Here is a 17,550-nt window from a genome sequence, read left to right on the forward strand (position 1 = left end):
ACAGATGAATCAGGTGAAATTATGAAAATGAAATCACAGGCTCTGTTAGGAGACATGGTTGTCTTTCCTTCGTGCGGCCACAGTCTTGGCCTGTGGGGAAGAGTTCCATCTCTAGTGACAAGCAGCCACATTTTAAATGACACTTCTAAGGAGAACGATGGACTCAACCCATATTCCATTGAAATAAAGGAGTTTCCCCAAGTTTAGTAAATTCCCTGCAAGCAGCTACGAAGGTCACGCAGCAGGTAAAACCCTAGGGAGGATGAGTGGCGACCCCTGCACGCTCCAGTGTCTACAGCTGATAAGTCTGCCGCCAAGGTACAGCTCAGCCACCCACAGCGAGCTGGGAAAGGCTGAGCCGAGAAGCCTGGGGGCCACTGCGGTGGGTGAGGTTGCCACGGGGTCTCCAAGGCTTTGGGAGAGGAGCTGTCTCTTCCCACCTGGGGAAGCTCAGCCACCCCGGTGCCTCCACCTCAGCTGGCAGGGAACAGCCCTTTCCTATCAAGATCTACTTCGGGGCCGGCATTGTGGTACAGTGGGGTAAGCCACCGCTTGCAATGCCAGCACCCCCTATGAGTGCCAGTTTGAGTCCTGGTGCTCTGCTTCTGATCCAGCTCCCTGCTCATGTGCCTGGGAAGGCAGTGGATGGTGTTCCAAGTGCTTGGGGCCCTGCCACCCACATGAGAGACCCCAGTGTAGTTCTAGGCTCTTGGCCTCTTTGAGGAATGAACCGGCAGATGGAAGAACTCTGTGTCTCTCCCTCTCTCTCTGTAAGTCTGCCTTTCAAATAAATCAATAAATAACTGTGAAGAAAGAAAGAAGAAAGAAGAAAGAGAGAAAGAGAGAAAGAGAGAGAGAGAAAGAGAGAAAGAGAGAAAGAGGAAGGAAGGAAGGAAGGAAGGAAGGAAGGAAGGAAGGAAGGAAGGAAGGAAGGAAGGAAGGAAGGAAGGAAGGAAATCAAGCTACCTGCAGGAACACTGCTTTAAAAAAAAAAAAAAAAAAGGCCCTAACTTTGACACAGGGACACAGGAGACTGGATATGTCTGTTCATTCTCCTTGCTCTGATTCCCTTAAAATAAATCCTGTGCCTTGTTTTCTAAAATAAGGCCGCTGAATAAAGGAGTGTCATTAAATCTTTAACTTCCAACAAGGTGCTGCTAGCCACGTGTGTGTCATGAGAGCTTGAAATGCGGTTGCTCTGAACTGAGATATGCTGAAAGGCTAGAATGTAACTGATTTTGAAAGCTCAATATAAAAACCTAAAATGGCTTGCTAATAAGTTTTATACCTATTCAATATTGTAATTATGTTTATACATTGTATTAAATAAAAGGTATTATCAAAATTAATTTCACTTGCATCTTTCTTACTTTTTAATCTGTGGCTATTTGAAAATGATACTTATTTATGTGGCTAACAATATTCTTTTTTAAGTTATTTATTTTATTCATACATCTCTCATATGCTGGTTCACTGTCCAAATGCCCACAATAGCCAGGGTGGGCCAGGCTGAAGCAGGACCTCAGAAAACAATCCAGGTCCCCACTGCAGGTAGCATGGACCCAACTACTTGATCCAACATCTGCTGCCTCCCAGGGTCTGCATTATCTGGAAGCTAGAACCAGGAGCAAAGCCAGAACTCAAACCAGGATATTCTAAGTAGACTATTTTTTTTAAAAATTATTTATTATTTATTTTGAAAGGCAGAGTTACAGAGTCAGAGAGGCAGATACAGACAGAAGTCATCCATCCACTGGTTCACTTCCCAAATGGCTGCAACAGCCAGGGCTGGGCTAGACAAAAGCCAGGAGCCAGGAGCTTCATACGAGTCTCCCACCTGGGTCCAGGGGCCCAAGCACTTTGGCCCGTCTTCTGCTGCTTTCCCAGGTGCATTAGCAGGGAGCTGGAATGGCAGCACAACAGCCAGGACTCAAACCAGTGCCCAGATGGGATGCAGGTGGTGGCCTTACCTGCTATGCCACAGCCCTGGCCCTCTAAGTAGTATCTTAACCAATAAGCCGAGTGCCCCGAGCCCCACGTCGGTTTTCCTTAGGATTGAAGCACTATGTTAAACGCTTCCCTGGGAGCTTTCAGATTTGAGTTAGAGTGGCTAAGATGAGGCTGTTATATTCTTTTCTCAAGGATTTTGAAGCTGCACAAAAGTCAATCAGCTCCAATTTGCATAGAATTTTTGCCACACAAAGAGTGAGACTTAATGTATGCGAAATTGTAAAAATCATTTAGGAGGTCAAGGAATCCCGGAGCAGAATACAGAAGATGACAAAAGAGTCTAATTATCCTTCAAATGAACGAAGCCATCTCAGCAAGGAGGGTGCAGGGAAAAGATGCTGACCGAAGATTTCAGCTGAGCGGACTAAAGGCAGGAGGAGGTGTCCATGAGCACTGCGTGTTGTTGACAGGTTAAAGCACTGGACACGTATGCCAGAACCGGACAATTAGCGAAACAGACAGCCGAGAGTGGGAGCCAGGTTTCTCACCGACGGGGTAAGGGGTTAGAGAGAGGCAAGCGGAGGCAGAAGGAATGGCCCATGGCATAGTGCATCTGAGCCGAGACATCAGTGTGAACTCATGTTTATCCTGGTACGGCCACACAGCAAAGCAGTCATGACTGTGCACACGCGCACACACGTGTTTTGTGCACCTACTTGCTCAGTCATCCAGGCTGTCCATCAGCCGCAATCTGTCAGCAGACAGGCACAACGACTGCCCGGGCTTGCCAATAAAGGGAAGCAAAGCTCCTTGGAGAAACTGCTGACGAGCCTCAGGAAACCACCACGGCTTGTATGAAAAAGCTAGAGGATCCTCCCACTCTGCAGACACAGGATGTCAAAGTGGAGGGTGGGGGCCCTTTGCACGGGCAAAGGAAAACAGAGACAAATTCCTTGGAACTAAAAAAAGAAAAGAAAAGAAATACTTGGGGTTTTCTTGTTTGCTTTTTATCCTGTAACAGACATATTGAATTTCAAGTCCCATCTGCAGTTGCCTTGGCATGATCCGACCAAATAATTCTGCAGGTCTTACGTGGGCTGGACACGCCCCACATCTGATTGGTTGATTTTCTTTTTTGAAATTTTTATTAATACAGATTTCATGTATTTCATAGGAACAGTTCTAAGATGACAACCTTACTTCCCTCCCTCCTGCTCCCTCTCTCAATCACCACCCTTCCTTCCTTTCTTTTTTTCTTTAATTTTTGCAAGGACATGATTTTGATCCAATCTATTATCATGAGCTTAATTCACCACTAACCATAATATTACAAGTAAAAAGTAGGAAGACCACAGTTCCACAGGAGTATAAACAAGGGCTAAAAGCACTGATCATATCACAAGATGTCCATTAAAAGAAAGCCTTTGGGTGGAGAAGCTGCTACAAGGTAATAATAAAAAAATATTCTAGGGGCCGGCACTGCGGCTTAACGGGTAAAGGCACTGCCTGCAGCGCCAGCAACCCATACGGGTGCCGGCTTGACTTCTGACTGCACCACTTCTGGTCCATCTCCCTGGCTCAAGCGCTTGGGCCCCTGCACTCATGTGGAAAACCTGGGAGAAGCACCTGGTTCCTGGCCTTGGTCTGGCCCAGCCCTGGTCATTGAGGCCATTTGGGGAGTGAACCAGTGGATGGAAGACCTCTCTCTCTCTCTCTAACTCTCCCTTTCAAAAAATAAATAAATAAAATTTTTAAATGCCAGTGAATGCATTTAAGTGAAATTTGACGGACAAAGAAACAATTATACAGATTACAACAAAGTATCTTCAAGGGAACATAAAGTCGATTGACATCAGATTTTCTAATGCCACGCTGGAGATATATATATCCCATAAATATGTATAATTAATGTTTGTCAATTAATATAATGTACTGTTATGTTTAAATGGAATAATGAAAACAAAGTAAAATAAAATAATATACAATAAAAATCCTAAGAAATTAAAATAAGAATTCCAAAGATTAAAAGCCCCAGGCCCTGCACTTGGCACAGTGACTTCAGCTGCCTCCTATAACACTGGTATCTCACAGCAAGCCGCTAGTAAAATCCGGAATAGAGGGGCCTCATGGCGCAGTAGCACGTCCAGCTCCCTCTTGCAAGGCCAGGATCCCATATCCCGTAGCATAGCACCCGTTCCAAGTCCCGGCTGCTCCGCTTCCAACCCAGCTCCCTGCTGATGCACCTGGGAAAGCAGTGGAAGATGGCCCAAGTCCAAGTGCCCCTGCACCCACGTGGGAGACCAAGTTGATGTTTCATGTCCTGGCTTTGGCCTGGCCCAGCCCCGACCACTGAGGCCCTTGAGGCCATTTGGAGAGTGAAACAGAGGATGAAAGATATCTCTCTCTCTCTCTCTCCCTCTCTCTCTCTCTCTCTCTCGTGTGTGTGTGTGTGTGTGTCTCTCTCCCTCTCTATCTGGGTCTCTCTACCTCTCTGTGTAACTCTGCCTTTCAAATAAACAAACATAAGAATAGGTCAATGAGCTGTGCATGCTTTTGTACATTATTCTGTGTGTATATTTCACAATATAAACTATGTAACTCTTAAAATAAGGAATTTATTTTTAAGAAAAAAGCTAATCACACTCATACATTTCAAACATAGCCTTTGTTCCCAGAATTCAAATTTCTGCATTGAGATCAAGCTTCTTCAGCCATATATGTAAAGTCCAAAGATTTCAACATATTTCCCATAGAGTCGCAGGACCAAAATGAGAATAAATCACTTTACCAAGTACCAGAGGTGAGGGTAGACCCAAACCTCCTGAAGTGGAATTTTATTGGGACACCTGCCAACATGTCCCCACAAACTTTGGATCCACCTCCTGTTTATATGGCTGATCACTTAAATATGGTATAGTTATCATTTCAGTGCAAAGAGCTGTATACATTTGCATTCATAATTGGGTTGGGGGTTTTAGCTGAAGGAATGGAAGATGGAGATATGTGTCACCAGACTAACCCATTCCAATTCTGTAGTAGTGACTTCTTTTTATAGAAGACAGAGATGGAATTCCCTAGAGACCCTGGCATCTGGTCCTGCAAACCATTTCGAGGGGCTGGTTTTGTGGTTTGTTTTGCTTTTAGTTTTGGGGGGTGCTTGTTTCTTTTTTGTGGTGGCAGCTTCTGGAGGGTCCACTGATGGTGGATTGGCAGAGAGAGCTGCGAAGCAACAGGCACACTGTCACCACACCAGGCTTGCCGCAGCCTGGGCTGAGGGAGGGAGATGGTGCCCATCCAGCCCCAGATGAGATGTGGTCTCTTCCTGGCAGCGTCAGGAGTAAGGAGTTTCCTGGGTTTGTGCCTTGAATTCAACATGCAGATCCCAACAGCACCGGTGGCTTTTTTCCTCTCCTGAGCTGCATGTGTTTCTTTAAACAAAATTGCTTATCCGAAAAAACGTCCTTGCAAGACTTTGGCCTGTAACAAACACCCTTGCGCGGACTTCTATTTGGGGGATGGGGGGAGCCACAATCCCAATCCCCAGTTCAGAACGTGTCAGAGGGGTAACAACCCTGGGGCCCCCACGGTGGCCCTGTCCCCTGCGTTTTTCAGACTAAGACGCGACAACCAGAGAAGCGCGGCGCGGCCAAGGTCACTGCAGTCCCGATAAGGCACCCCCTGCTCCACTGTGCCCTTCACCGCAAATACCACATGCGGTGGGCATTTCACATCAGGCAGGAAGCTCATTCTCCATGGACACCTGCCATCATGGACGGTGCCCCCCACGTTTCCAAGGAGTGGGCGCGCACGGGCAACCCTGGGTCGCATGACCTTTTAATTCAAGAACCAGAAAGATCATGATTTAAAAGCCGGGGGCGGGGGTGAAGAGGGGGGAGCAAAAACCATCATTAACATCTGCTGTCAATCATTCACCGCACCAAATAATTTATGTACTGAACTTTGCTCGCCTCTCACGCCTCACTTTCTAGAGCCACGCCAGAGCGGTGCAGAGGGAGGAACGGCCCCAGGGATGGCGCGTGCGGCTGGGTCCCCGCAGCGCCACCCAGAGCGGCCCGGGGGCCGGGCTGCGGGCTGATGTACGTGCGCACGCGCGCGGGTCCACAGGCAGCTGCTCCCCTGCACCCGGCCGGCTCCGGCTCTGCGGAGTCCCACCCCGCCCCTCACCCCGACAGCCGCCAAGTTCGGGGTGCCGGAGGATCAGAAAATGTGTTGGAAGATCCCGGTGGGTGGATGAGAAGGAGAAAGGCAAGGATATTCAGAGCAAAAAAAAAAAAAGTCTTCAGTGCCCGGGAGTCCGGGCTGTGCCACCGCGCGCGCCAGGCGGGCAGCACCTGGGCTGCGGGAGAGGGAGAGAAAAGCGGGGGCCAGCTCTGGATGCGGGGGCCCCCCGCGGGGCGGGGCGGCGACCTGCGGCCCGCCCCCTCTGACCAACCTCCCGCCCTGCCATTGGAGGACTCCGGGGGCGGGTCCGAGGGACGCCTGCCTCTCGCCACCGGCCCCCGGCCCGCCCACCTCTTCGCCTCTTTGCGGAGCCTACCAGCGCGGGCCAAGGGGACACCCGGGGCCGCTCACGTGCCCTGGGACGCCGGCGAGGCGAGCCCCCGTCTCTCCGCCCCCGGGCTGGTGACATCACCTGGGGCGGGGCCCGGGCCGCCACCTCGGTGTCCTGCGGCTCCTGCGGGACGCGGGCGAGGGCCGGCGCGATGCAGTGGTTCCACGTCACCAGGTGCTGCAGTTGGGACCCCCCTCGCCCGCACCGTCAGTCCCGCCCCCTCCCCTTATTTCGCTCGGTTCTGTCCTTTTCTCTACGCCTCTCCAAGTGCTGAGCGTGGGGACGGCGAGGTGGGCGCACGAGTGGCACGCCGCCTGGAGAGGCAAACTCGGCGCCACATCTGCACCCGTTCGCAGTTCTGCTGTTTATTCGAAATCCTAACCGGCTGTGGTGTAGTTGTGCAAGATCTGTGGGGGAAGGGGTTCATCTTTTTCCTTTTTTTTTTTTTTTTAACGGGTTTAGGTAATAAAGTGAGCCAATGCCTTCTTTGGTACTTAGAAAAGATAAGATTTAGGCTTTTTTTTTTTTTTTTTTTTTTTTTTTGGTGCATTAAATGGGAAGATAAACCAACGCTTCACTGCGTTTGGAAAGGAAATATCCCCGTGCACTTTCCATTCTGAACTCAGGCTGCCCTCGGCCGCCCGCAGCACCGGGCAGGGCGCAGCGGCACGAGCCCGGGTTGCAGAGCCTGCTGCGCCGGCACGAGGTCTGCGCCCCCGCACCAACAGGCCGTGCAGGTGTGCGCGGGTCTGGGTGTGCGTGTGCGTACGTGATGTACGTGTGTGCGTGTGCGGCGCAGTCAGCAACCACGAGTCGCGTCGAGATGGGAAAGAAGCGAGTGCACGCTAGCGCGGGCCTGGGCACTGTGCTAAAGCCCAGAGACTCCACCTCCAGTACCCGAAAGTCGTCCCTGCAGAGGCTCCTGCTCAGGTGCCCTCTCCGCCCTCCCCACCCCCCAAACCGGACTGGGTTGCTGCGTCTGCTGCAGCTGCCCCCTCGCCTGCGCCAACGCAGGAGGCGGTGAAACTCACAAGGCGGGCGGAATCCATTTGAGGGCCCCACTTTGTGCGGGCCAAACCCCCGGGGCCCGGGCGTGTGCGGAGGGCGCTCCAGGGGGAGAGCGAGTGTGAGCTCGTGCAGGGCGCCGGGCGGTGCGCACGCCAGCTCCAGGCTGCGCCCCGAGCGCGGTGACTCGGTTGCAGGGAAGAGAGGGTAGGCAAGTGCAGGGGGCGGGCCGCGGAGGGGGCTTAGCTGTTTCTCCCACTCCCGTTCCCGCTCCTCTAAGCCCCCCAACCGCCCCCTGCGTCAGGGGAGGGGGGCTGGATTGGCTGCCCCGGCTCCTGGAGGAGATCGGGAGCACTCCGAAACAATCGAGTGGGCGCGCCAGGACTCCCCGGCTCCAGGCGGGGAGGGGAGGGGGAGCCCCGCTTCTGCGCAGGGAGGGGGCGGGGTTGGGGGGCCCCGGGAGCCAGGCGGAGGCGGGGGTGGCCGCAGGGACGGGAAAGTGGGCACCACCACCACCACCACCACCACCCCCCGGGGGAGGCGAGATTCCGTTGGGATCGCACATTAATTGGAGATATCTGATTAATTCCAGCTTCTGACGACTATAAATGGCGATTCTCTACCAAGGTGTCTATATTAAAAAAAATTCATTCCGTGTCATCCCCCACGTCAGGCCCGCTCGAGGGCGTGAGGCTGTACTTCCTCCGCCCCCTCCTAATGGAGTGAACCATTCCCAGCTCTCCCCCCACCCTCTCTCTCTCTTCTCTCTCTCTTCTCTCTCTCTCTCTCTCTCTTCTGTCTCTTCCTCGCTCCCTCTCTTTCTCTCCTCCCTCTGCCTTCCCGGTGCATAAAGTCTCCGTCGCTCCCGGAACTTGTTGGCAATGCCTTTTTTTCAGGTTTCCCCCGCGTTCTCAAAACTAACTATTTAAAGGTCTGCGGCCGCAAATGGTTTGACTAAACGTAGGATGGGACTTAAGTTGAACGGCAGATACATTTCACTGATCCTCGCGGTGCAAATAGGTAAGTGGCCGCCCGGCCCGGCTCCGGGCGGGCGGCGGGGACGACCGGCAGCCCCCGGCCCGAGGCGCGGAGGGGGACCCGCGGCCGCCGCGGGTGCCGAGGAGCCCGCAAGCTCCCGAGGAGCCCGCAAGCTCCCGAGGGCGGGGGCAGCGGCTGCCGGGGGCTCGCGCGTCCCGCACAAGGGGATTCGGAACGCCCTCCGGGAAATGAGTGGGGCCCGCAGGTCCCGCAGAGGGCTTCCCCCAGCAAAGCGCGCGCCGCGTTCGCTTCTCCTTCCCCGGGGTGAGACCGGGCTCGGGGCGCCCAGGGGCGATGCCCTGGCCCCTGGGAAGCTGCGAGACACTGTGGCGAGGGGTCGAGAGGCGCCTGCAGCCAGGGCTGCAAAGTTGGCGTGCAGAAGGCAGAGGTGTTCCTGGGCTCGGCTCGAACCGCTGCAGCTAGAACTTTGTCATTCTGCCGCTCCCCTCCCCCATACTCTGGCTGCAGCGTCTGCACCGGGTGCAGCAGCCCGGGCTAGGGGAGCAGGTCGGGAACGACCTGAGACCCCAGACCACATCTGGTGCCCTGTGGACCACTGAGGGGGCCGAATCTAGACAAATGCAGGTGGACAGACTTTTCTGGGCGCATTTGCCGGTTAAGTGGACACGTGGGCATCGGTCGCTTAGGTGTAGGAAAGGGTTAAGAGTATTTGCACTGTTTTCTGGCTGTTCTGTTCTGTTGGTTTGCCCGGGAATGGACTGTGGACCGATTTCTGCAGTCCCCGTGTTGTGTGAAGGAATGCTGGGCGGCGGTGACATTGTCAGGGGGCTTTCCAAAGTTCGCAGCTTTTCCACCCAGAATGCAGAAAACAGGGGAGCCAGCAAACCCCGGATTTCTGACGCCGGGTCAGAACATTAATTAACCGCGGCCTGAAAGTGAAAGTGAAGCGGGTTATTAATAGAATGGACCAGAGGGAAAATAAGAACTCTTCAAGCGGGTTTTCTGGAGATGGGTTTTCTGGTGTTACCTCCTACCCTTTGGGGCAGGAGGCTCTGTTCTGTGCAGACAAATCCTTGCAGTATTGCGGGGGGGGAGGTTTTAGGGAATTGGTCTGGGGCTAGAGAGGGAGCCCACAACACTTGTCTTCCCAAGAAATGTGGAGGAAACGGGTTTTTTACTTCTCTAGACATTCAAATCATTAAAATACATTCTTTGCGGTAGAGTTTTATGCATTTGGCATGGTTTTGAGTCTCTGGGTTTTTTGATTTTTTTTTTTTTGCAAAAACGGGGCTTTTAGAGAGTGTAAATGGGGGTTGTTAGCGGTTTCCTTTAATTCTAAAAAATGCCTGAAGGCTTCGAATCTAGTTGTTTTGGAGCTTTGGCATGAGCGCTCAGACTTGCCATCAGTAAAGATGATTTCTGCAAAGCTCTCACATGTCAGAAATAAATGGAAGTGGCGTTTTGTAATCAGCCTGCAAATATTTAGACAGCACGACACAGCAGTTGTTTCCGAGAGACCGATATTTTAGTCGGAGAAGGTTTTGGGTCTCTATTTTCCTCGGTGAAAAATAGCCTTACTTTGAGAGGTTAAAAAAAAAAAGGACAGCGGTGGTGCAAGGGAAGTGCATTTTGTACACAGGAACCCAGCCATTTGTCGGCTGTGGAATGGAAACCGAGCGTATTTGTTCCCGAATGACTGTCCTTTCCGGCACCGGAGCCTCGCTCTTTATTAATTCATGGCTGGGAGCTGTCCCAAGCCATTGACATTTGGCAATAAAAGTGGGGGCTGGGGAGATGGGCAAGGTAGTGAACGCGAGTGGAGACGCGGCTAGAGAAGTTTGGAATGAATGAGAAGCCGAATGAATGAACGAATGGAAACCACTCAAGACCGGGACGCCTGAGGGGACGGGGAAGAAGAGACCCGGGTGGTCCGCCGAGCCTCGCCGGACCCGGGTTGCCCGGAAGGATGGCGAGGGAAGCGCGCGCCTGCAACAGCCGGCCGGTGCGCAGGCTCCTGGCCTCCCAGCCAGGGCGGGAGCCGAAGGAGACGCCGCCGCTGCAAAGGACGGGAATTTTTGCACAAGCACACACTCAGACATGCGCGGTGTGCAGGGGCTGCTCCAAAGATAACGTGACGGGAGAGCCTCCCGCCCCCGGCCAGCCCCAACTCCCTTTGGAAGAAAAAAAAAATTGCCCATGCATCTCAGGGACTTCTTTTTCGCCCGCGAGTTTTGGGGGTGGAGGTAAGGGATAAGGAGCGCCCGAGGGCAGGGGAGGGCGGACAGTGTCCGGTTTGGTGGCTGCTGCAAGCTGTGTTTGTTCCGTGCGTTATAAGGCGCCGGAGAGAATTTCATTAGAACAAAGATTTCGTGGATTCACGAGAATCCATCGGCGCTCCGTTGGCTGTTAGTCGCAGGCCTGTTTAATTTGTGTTTCTAAAGGGACCCCGGAGGTTTCGGCAGGGTCCAGGATCTGCCTGCCCCAGCCGCCATCCACTTTAACCCGGGTGGTGCCTCCCCCAGCGCTTCCAGTTCCGGATTAGAGAGCGCAAGGCCCGCCTCGCTTTGCTGCAGCGATGGCGAACCGGGTGCGCTCCCTCCGAGGCTGCCCAGGGCCCGGTCACCTGCTCCCCGGCCTGCGTCCGCTGGGCGCGCGGGCACCGGCGGCTGCGCGGCGCGGGGCGGGGTCGAGGAGTCGAGTCCTCCTTGGAGTCGGCCGCAAGGCCCGCATCCTGCACCCCCAGTTCGTCTCCGGGCCCCGCCAGCAGCGCTGATCTGCGCTCTCCCCGCGCCCGGGGTGGGTTTGGGGCCTCTCGGTTTCGGGCACGGTGGAGAGAAATGGCCACCGCGGCCTGGAGCCCGCTTCTCGCGTCGGGCGCCTCCGGGTTTGGCCGTCCCGAGACCAGGGGCCGAACCCTCCGTGGGGCCTGGGTGTCCTCTTCCTCCCTCTCCGGCCGCCCCCAGCTTCTCTCCCGCCCCTCCGGAGCGAGCCGGGGCCCACAGCAGCAAGGTCGGCCCTCCGCAGCCGGGCTGGAGACCCAGCGGGGCCAAGGTCCTACCTTGCTTGGGCCCGCAGCGGCTGCGGGTTTTTCCGGGCGTCTTAAGGGGAGACGCCCTGAAGCCCAGGGCAGCAGGGGAACTAGGCCCGCAGATTCGGCCTCCGCGGAGGTGCGCCGAGGGCACCGGTGCAGACACAGCCGTGACCCGGCGCGGCCTCTGGGTCCCTCTTGGCAATGGGGAGGGGAGGGTGCCTCGCTCGCAACACAGACTCCCCGGTAGGCAATTTCGGTGACTGCTGGGGGGGCTTCCCGAGACTTATTTTTTTCCATTCGTTCATTCATTCCGCAGCGTGTGCTAAGCGTTCACCACGCACCAAGCGCGGGATGCAGCCTTGGGTTCATCAGGGTGACCCCGCGCCTCGCCGCCTCCCCACCTCCCCCTCTGCCGTACAGACCCTCCTGTTGCCTCTCAGATGGAATCGTGTCCCTGCAAGAGGCGTGACAGGGCTTGCAGGGGGAGGGAAGGCTGGGAGGACGTGTTGGGAGACGAAGGAAGGAGTGAGGAGAAAGAAAGAGAGCGAGAGGGCCGTGAGAAGAGGGGGCGATGGAAACAGAAAAAGACACGGAGCGAGAGGCGGGAGGGAGGAGAGCCGGAGGGGAGGCTGGACTCGCCCACCCCCCAGCCACCCACACCCGCCGCGCGCCGACCGGCTGCGGCAGACGCGGCGTGGGCTGCAGGGCCGCGCTTCTGGGCAGCGTCTCTCACGCACCTTTGACTCCGCGCGCCCGGGCTTGGACACTGGGCCCCGGCCAGGGCCGCGCAGTCAGGTTGCGGGTGCGCGCTCGGGCCGAGGGCCGGCGGGGGCGGGGTCGCGGCGCTGCTGACCGGTGTCCCCTCCTCTCCGCAGCGTACCTGGTGCAGGCCGTGAGAGCTGCGGGCAAGTGCGATGCGGTCTTTAAGGGCTTTTCCGACTGTTTGCTCAAGCTGGGCGACAGCATGGCCAACTACCCGCAGGGCCTGGATGACAAGACGAACATCAAGACCGTGTGCACGTAAGTGTCCTCTCGGGCCGTCTGGCTTTTTCTTCGGGGGGCGCTGCTGAGGTCAGAGTGCCGCGCCCCCGGGTCTGCGCAACGCCAATCCCAGCCCTCTCGCCTGCTGGCTCCCACCCACCCCAGGCCAAGGCCGTCGGACAAGTCCGAGGCCCCCGAGGCCCAGGGCCCTGGTTATAAAACCACACTGCCCAAGGAGGGCTCGTGATTTCGGCTGGGCCACAGAGGAGAGTCCTTCCCACAGCAGCCGGGTCTCAGCCCTGTGCAACCCCAAAGGCGCGCGCGCAGTGGTGCGCTGAGACCCTGGGGAGAGGGACGCCGGCGGCCGCTCCTTTCGTTCCTCAGCCTCAAAATCCCTCTGCTTTGAGGTGATATTCCAGTTCCCCTCTCGGGCATCAGTGGCCGCCCACCACCGCTTTGCATTTGGGGAGCTCTCACAGTACTGCTAGATTCGCATAGAGATAGAGTCACCCGCCTCCAGTGCACACCAAGAAAATGTGGGCACGGGGCTCCGTTTCCAGGAGAAAGGCTGACACCATGTTTTATTTGTGTGCCAGTGAATTTGCCCAGCAACTGTTGCAATGAGTTTGCGGCTGATTATGAGGTTTGCAGGCCCCAAGACTAACGGGAAAGCAGGGCCCAGTGGCGTTTGCCCAGAGCTCAGCTGCAAAGCACTGGTACTGGTAGCAAAGGAGGTAACCAGCAGAGCCCTCCTGCAGGGGACCTACCGCGTCTTAGCTGCTGCAGCCCTTAGACACGCCCCCCATTCTCTGCAACACTCTTAAAAAAAAACTGCTCCCTCCTTCTCTCCTATGCCTCCAATAAAACCAAGGCAAGAGGTGCCCTTTGTTCCTAAGGACTGGAGGGAACACTTTGCATGCCAGCCTTTCTGCACGGTCAAGCCTTCCTCTCTGCCCAGTTGAGGGACTGGGGTGTGAGGGCATGGTAAGGGTGGTTGTTTGATTATGACTGATTCGATAGGAGTCCCTGTTAGAACAATTTCCTAAGTACCACAGTGCCCACCTAGAGATGGACAAAAGGCATTGCCTTCCAAAGGTCTTGGCGTAGGTAAGAATCCTCTCGCACGGTATGAGGCCACTTAGACAGCAGCTCCCAAACCCCCCTTCCATGGCTGGAACTTGGCTATTCACAAGCTCTTTTAATTTTACAGAACTTTGTCCTGGGAAGCCAGTAGGTGAGGAGGGTCCTTCCCTGGGGTCCGCATAGCCGCTGCCAGTGGCTCCATCCTCAGCTGACGCCCACCTCCCAGAGCCCCAGGTGGAATTCTGCTCTTGTCCACTTTGGCCCTCTCCTGGGAGGACCCTGTGCCCGTCCCGGGGTGCACCAGGGAAGGAGAGGTTTAATAGACATCCTTTGAGGGGAGGGCTGTAGATTACATAGTACTTCCTCAGGAGAGCTGTCTCTGGCAACCTCTCCTGTCTAAATCTTGCTGTTTCTTATAAATGGTTCAACCTGGAAGACCCCTTCTCCCCCACACATACAACCCTTATTAATGGAAGAATGGAGATCTTTAGAAGAGAAACCAGGCTCGGAACAGTCTAACAAGCACCAGAAGGTGGGGTGACAGAGAAACCAAATACAATGCCTGTCTTCAACAGGCTTACAGTCCAGACAGCCAGCACAAGGCAGAGAGGGCGACAATGCCACTCAAGTGCGTAGAGGACAGCTGCCAGTGACCTGGCACCTGGGGCCAGGGTGAGGTGGGAGCAACAGCCGGGAGTCTCAGAGACGGAGAGATCGACCCAGCTCCGAGAGGAGACAGCGCCCCAGGAATCGATCTAGGTTTAGGGTTATATTTAGTCTCGGGAGCTATTTTGGGTTTTCAGAACAAAGGGGGACAATTAAAAAAGAAAAAAAGGACAGGTTGGAGGAAGGTTCTGGGGGCGGGGCCAGGAGCGGAGCCCGGGAGGAGGAGGTGGCCGAGCCTGGCGCTGAGCTCCAGGACCCTGAGCCGAGGCCCGGAAAGACAGCGGGGCCCTCGAGGGCTGGCCACGGTGCGCAGGGCGCGAGCCCGCGAGGCTGGACCCGGGCAGCTGGGAGCTGGCCCCAAAGGCCTTAAGGAGGGGACCCCACATGGCCCCAAACCCAGGAGAAAGACTGGGACGTGGGGAAGAAGCGGGGCCAGGCGCGCAGGCCTGGAGCCCAAGCATCTGCCAAAGCCGGCGAAGGCTGCCGAACTGGCGCCAGAGGCTGCGGACGCAAACACTCACCGAGCCGGGAGAGGCAGGCTGGAGGCTCCGGACGGGGATGAGCGGCGGGACTGCGGAGCGCAAGGCAGGAGAGCCACGCGGAGCGGAGCCCGGGCGCGGAGGAGGGGAAGGAGAAGGAAACCGGAGGGCCTGGGGGAAACAAAAGGAGGGCGAAGGCGAGAGCCCCGCCGCGAGAGAAGGCGGGAGACAGAAGGGGCGAGGGGGAGGAGAGTGTGCGGAGCCTGCAGGGGAGGGCCGAGCCCCGTGCCAGCCGCCCGCCTTGCAGGCTAAGAGGTATTAATGGGCGGCAGCTTGCAGGCTTAGCTCTGCTTTCCCGGAGGCCCGCGAGCGATCTGTGTGCCCGGGCCGAGGTGCCAGAGCCACGCGGCAGGTGCACCCGGGCTCGCGGCAGCCGGGTCCCCGCCCAGCTCCCCCGAGAGAGGACACCAGAGAGCCAGGGGGCGCCCCTCCCTGCTCGGATAGCGGCTTCGGGGGCCAGGGGCGAGGTCCGGCCAGTCGCCGGCTGGCGCAGTCCCGGGAGGGGGTCGTCGGAACCGGGGGCGGGCAGAGGGCGCCCCGGGAGGTCGGCGAGGCCGCGGGGGCTGGGCGGGAGCCTGGGGGGCGCACGCAGGCCCGCCGTGAACCCGCTTCTTCTGTTTTGTTCTGCCCCCCGCCAGATACTGGGAGGATTTCCACAGCTGCACGGTCACAGCCCTTACGGATTGCCAGGAAGGGGCGAAAGATATGTGGGATAAACTGAGGAAAGAATCCAAAAACCTCAACATCCAAGGTAGCTTATTCGAACTCTGCGGCAGCGGCAACGGCGCGGCGGGGCCACTGCTCCCGGCGCTCCCGGTGCTGCTGGTGTCCCTCTGGGCAGCTTTGGTGACCTGGCTTCCCTTCTGAGCGCAGGGCCAGCTCCCCCGCGCGCCCACCCACACTCACTCCATGCTCCCGGAAACCGAGAGGAAGATCCATTCGTTCTTTGGGGACGTGATTCTGTGATGCTGAAACACTCATGTAGGATTGTGGGAAATCCTGGTTCTCTTTTTTTTTTTTTAATTTCGTTCGAGTTCTCGTGTTTTCTTTGCCAAATGTTACCAATCAGTGAGCGAGCAAGCACAGCCCAATCGGACCTCAGCTTTAGTCCGTCTTCACACAAAAATAAGAAAACGGCAACCCACTCCCATTTTTAAATTTAAATTTTTTTTTTTTTTTGGCAAAAGTATCTCAGGAACGGCCCTGGGCCACCTACTATATTCTCATGTTAATAACATGAAGCATGATGGGCTCCTCCTAATAGGAATGCGTGGAGAGGAGAAGGCCAGGAGAAGGAATCCCAGAGCGATGTCCACGTGCAAAGCACACGGTGACCAGTTCACACTCGCGTCTTTCTGCCACAGTATCTTGTTTTGATCATTTCCACTGCACATTTCTCCTCCAGAAAAGGGACAGGCCAGGAGGTGGCTAGGAGGGAGAGAGGGAACACACGGAGGGAGTCGCTGGTGTCCAGTGGAGGTTGTCACAAGTGCTGCTTACGGCCACTGAAGGGTTAGCTTTACTTAACTTGCCGCATCTTTCCAGTCCTCTGCCTTTTCGTTCCCTCCTCTCTTGTTTTAGCTGTTACTCACACAGTAATACCTGAATATCCAACGGCGTAGATCACAAGGGGGGGATGTTACACGTTAACCTAAAATATAGTTAAAAAAAAGATTTTGACATAAAAGAGCCTTGATTTTAAAAAAAAAGAGAGATGTAATTTAAAAAGTTTATTATAAATTAAATCCAGCAAAAAAAGATTTGCTACAAAGTATAGAGAAGTATAAAATAAAAGTTATTGTTTGAAGTGGGGGTGTCGTTTGTTTCCTACGCCAAGCCAGCCCTGTGCGCTGAGCACACACAGCTGATCACAGAGCCGCCTGCTCGCCGCCTGCTCCACGCTCGGCCCGGTCCCCGAAATTCTGCTGACTTAAAGGAAAGAGGAAGTTGGTTTTATAATGAATTATTGTTATTATTTTGTAAATAGCCGTTCTGCGTGCGCTTCAGAGGAAGTGGGTTTGCGCGCGGGGCAGCACGCGCGCTGGGACTGAACGCCCGAGGCCTGGCCGCTGCGCCCTTCCCCGGGCGTGGGTCTGAGCCCTGACCCGGTCCCCTCAGCCCGGCCCTAACCACGATTCGCTTCTTCCTCTGCGGTGGCCAGAGGCAGCCGGCGAAGGAACCGCCATTAAGGGCTCCAGCAGAGGGGCCGGCGGGAGGCGGGGAGCAGGTGAATTCTTTCATAATTAATAAGACAGCTCTGCTGAAAGGGCGCGGAGTCGGGGCCCTATCGATCCGCAGCCCAACTGCTTCCACCTTTCCTATTTATAGGCCCCGCGTGGCCTCGCGGAGAAGTAAACACGGCCGTGTAAACAGGAGCCCGGGCAACCGGGGGGCCGGGGGCGGCAGGCCTGCAGCAGGCTGGGACAGGGAGCGCGCACCGGTCCCCGGTTTTCAGGAAACCGAGCTGAGGTCTCCAAGGGCGCGGGGGTGGGAGGAAGCTGCGGGGCCGCCTTGGGGGTGCGTGTCTGCGGGGGTGTGTGCGGGGGTAGGAGGAGGCTTCAGGTCCCCGCACCGCCCGCCGCAGGGAGGGTGCTCCTGGGCTCCGAAATGGAATGTGTAAACAACCGCTAGCGTAACAGTTCATAAATCAAACCCAGTGGGTCGCAGCCCGATCTGCATTCCCTCCACGCACTGAATGACAGCAACACATGGGTCCCTGCGCC

The 17,550-nt window shown here is 55.9% G+C and overlaps 1 protein-coding gene across 4 annotated transcripts; it reads left to right on the forward strand.

Moving 5' to 3' along the window:
• The first annotated feature begins 7,339 nt into the window (after positions 1 to 7,339).
• On the forward strand, positions 7,340 to 16,634 carry NRN1 (neuritin 1). Of its 4 annotated transcripts, none has more exons than XM_089333443.1 (4): positions 7,340 to 7,453; positions 8,425 to 8,548; positions 12,434 to 12,578; positions 15,466 to 16,634. In XM_089333443.1, the coding sequence occupies exons 2-4, from the start codon at positions 8,494 to 8,496 to the stop codon at positions 15,692 to 15,694; spliced, it is 429 nt and encodes a 142-aa protein (XP_089189569.1). In that variant the 5' UTR covers positions 7,340 to 7,453; positions 8,425 to 8,493; the 3' UTR covers positions 15,695 to 16,634. The 4 variants fall into 4 exon arrangements, with proteins under 4 accessions (XP_089189569.1, XP_002720994.1, XP_089189571.1 ...); XM_002720948.6 differs by lacking the exon at positions 7,340 to 7,453 and adding an exon at positions 7,614 to 7,735; XM_089333445.1 differs by lacking the exon at positions 7,340 to 7,453 and adding an exon at positions 8,043 to 8,155.
• The last annotated feature ends 916 nt before the right edge of the window (positions 16,635 to 17,550 follow it).

The sequence above is a fragment of the Oryctolagus cuniculus genome, chromosome 5, assembly GCF_051225735.1.
Source record: "Oryctolagus cuniculus isolate XC-2025 breed Fujian yellow rabbit chromosome 5, ASM5122573v1, whole genome shotgun sequence".
Lineage (NCBI taxonomy): Eukaryota > Metazoa > Chordata > Mammalia > Lagomorpha > Leporidae > Oryctolagus > Oryctolagus cuniculus.

Excerpts from the sequence above, each read along its gene's own strand:
- NRN1 (XM_008274256.5), top strand. The coding sequence starts at position 10,494 with ATGGCGAGGGAAGCGCGCGCCTGCAACAGCCGGCCGGTGCGCAGGCTC. Across the intron at positions 10,771-12,433 it reads CGCGAGTTTTGGGGGTGGAG|CGTACCTGGTGCAGGCCGTG; the intron begins GTAAGGGATAAG and ends TCCTCTCCGCAG. Across the intron at positions 12,579-15,465 it reads AACATCAAGACCGTGTGCAC|ATACTGGGAGGATTTCCACA; the intron begins GTAAGTGTCCTC and ends GCCCCCCGCCAG.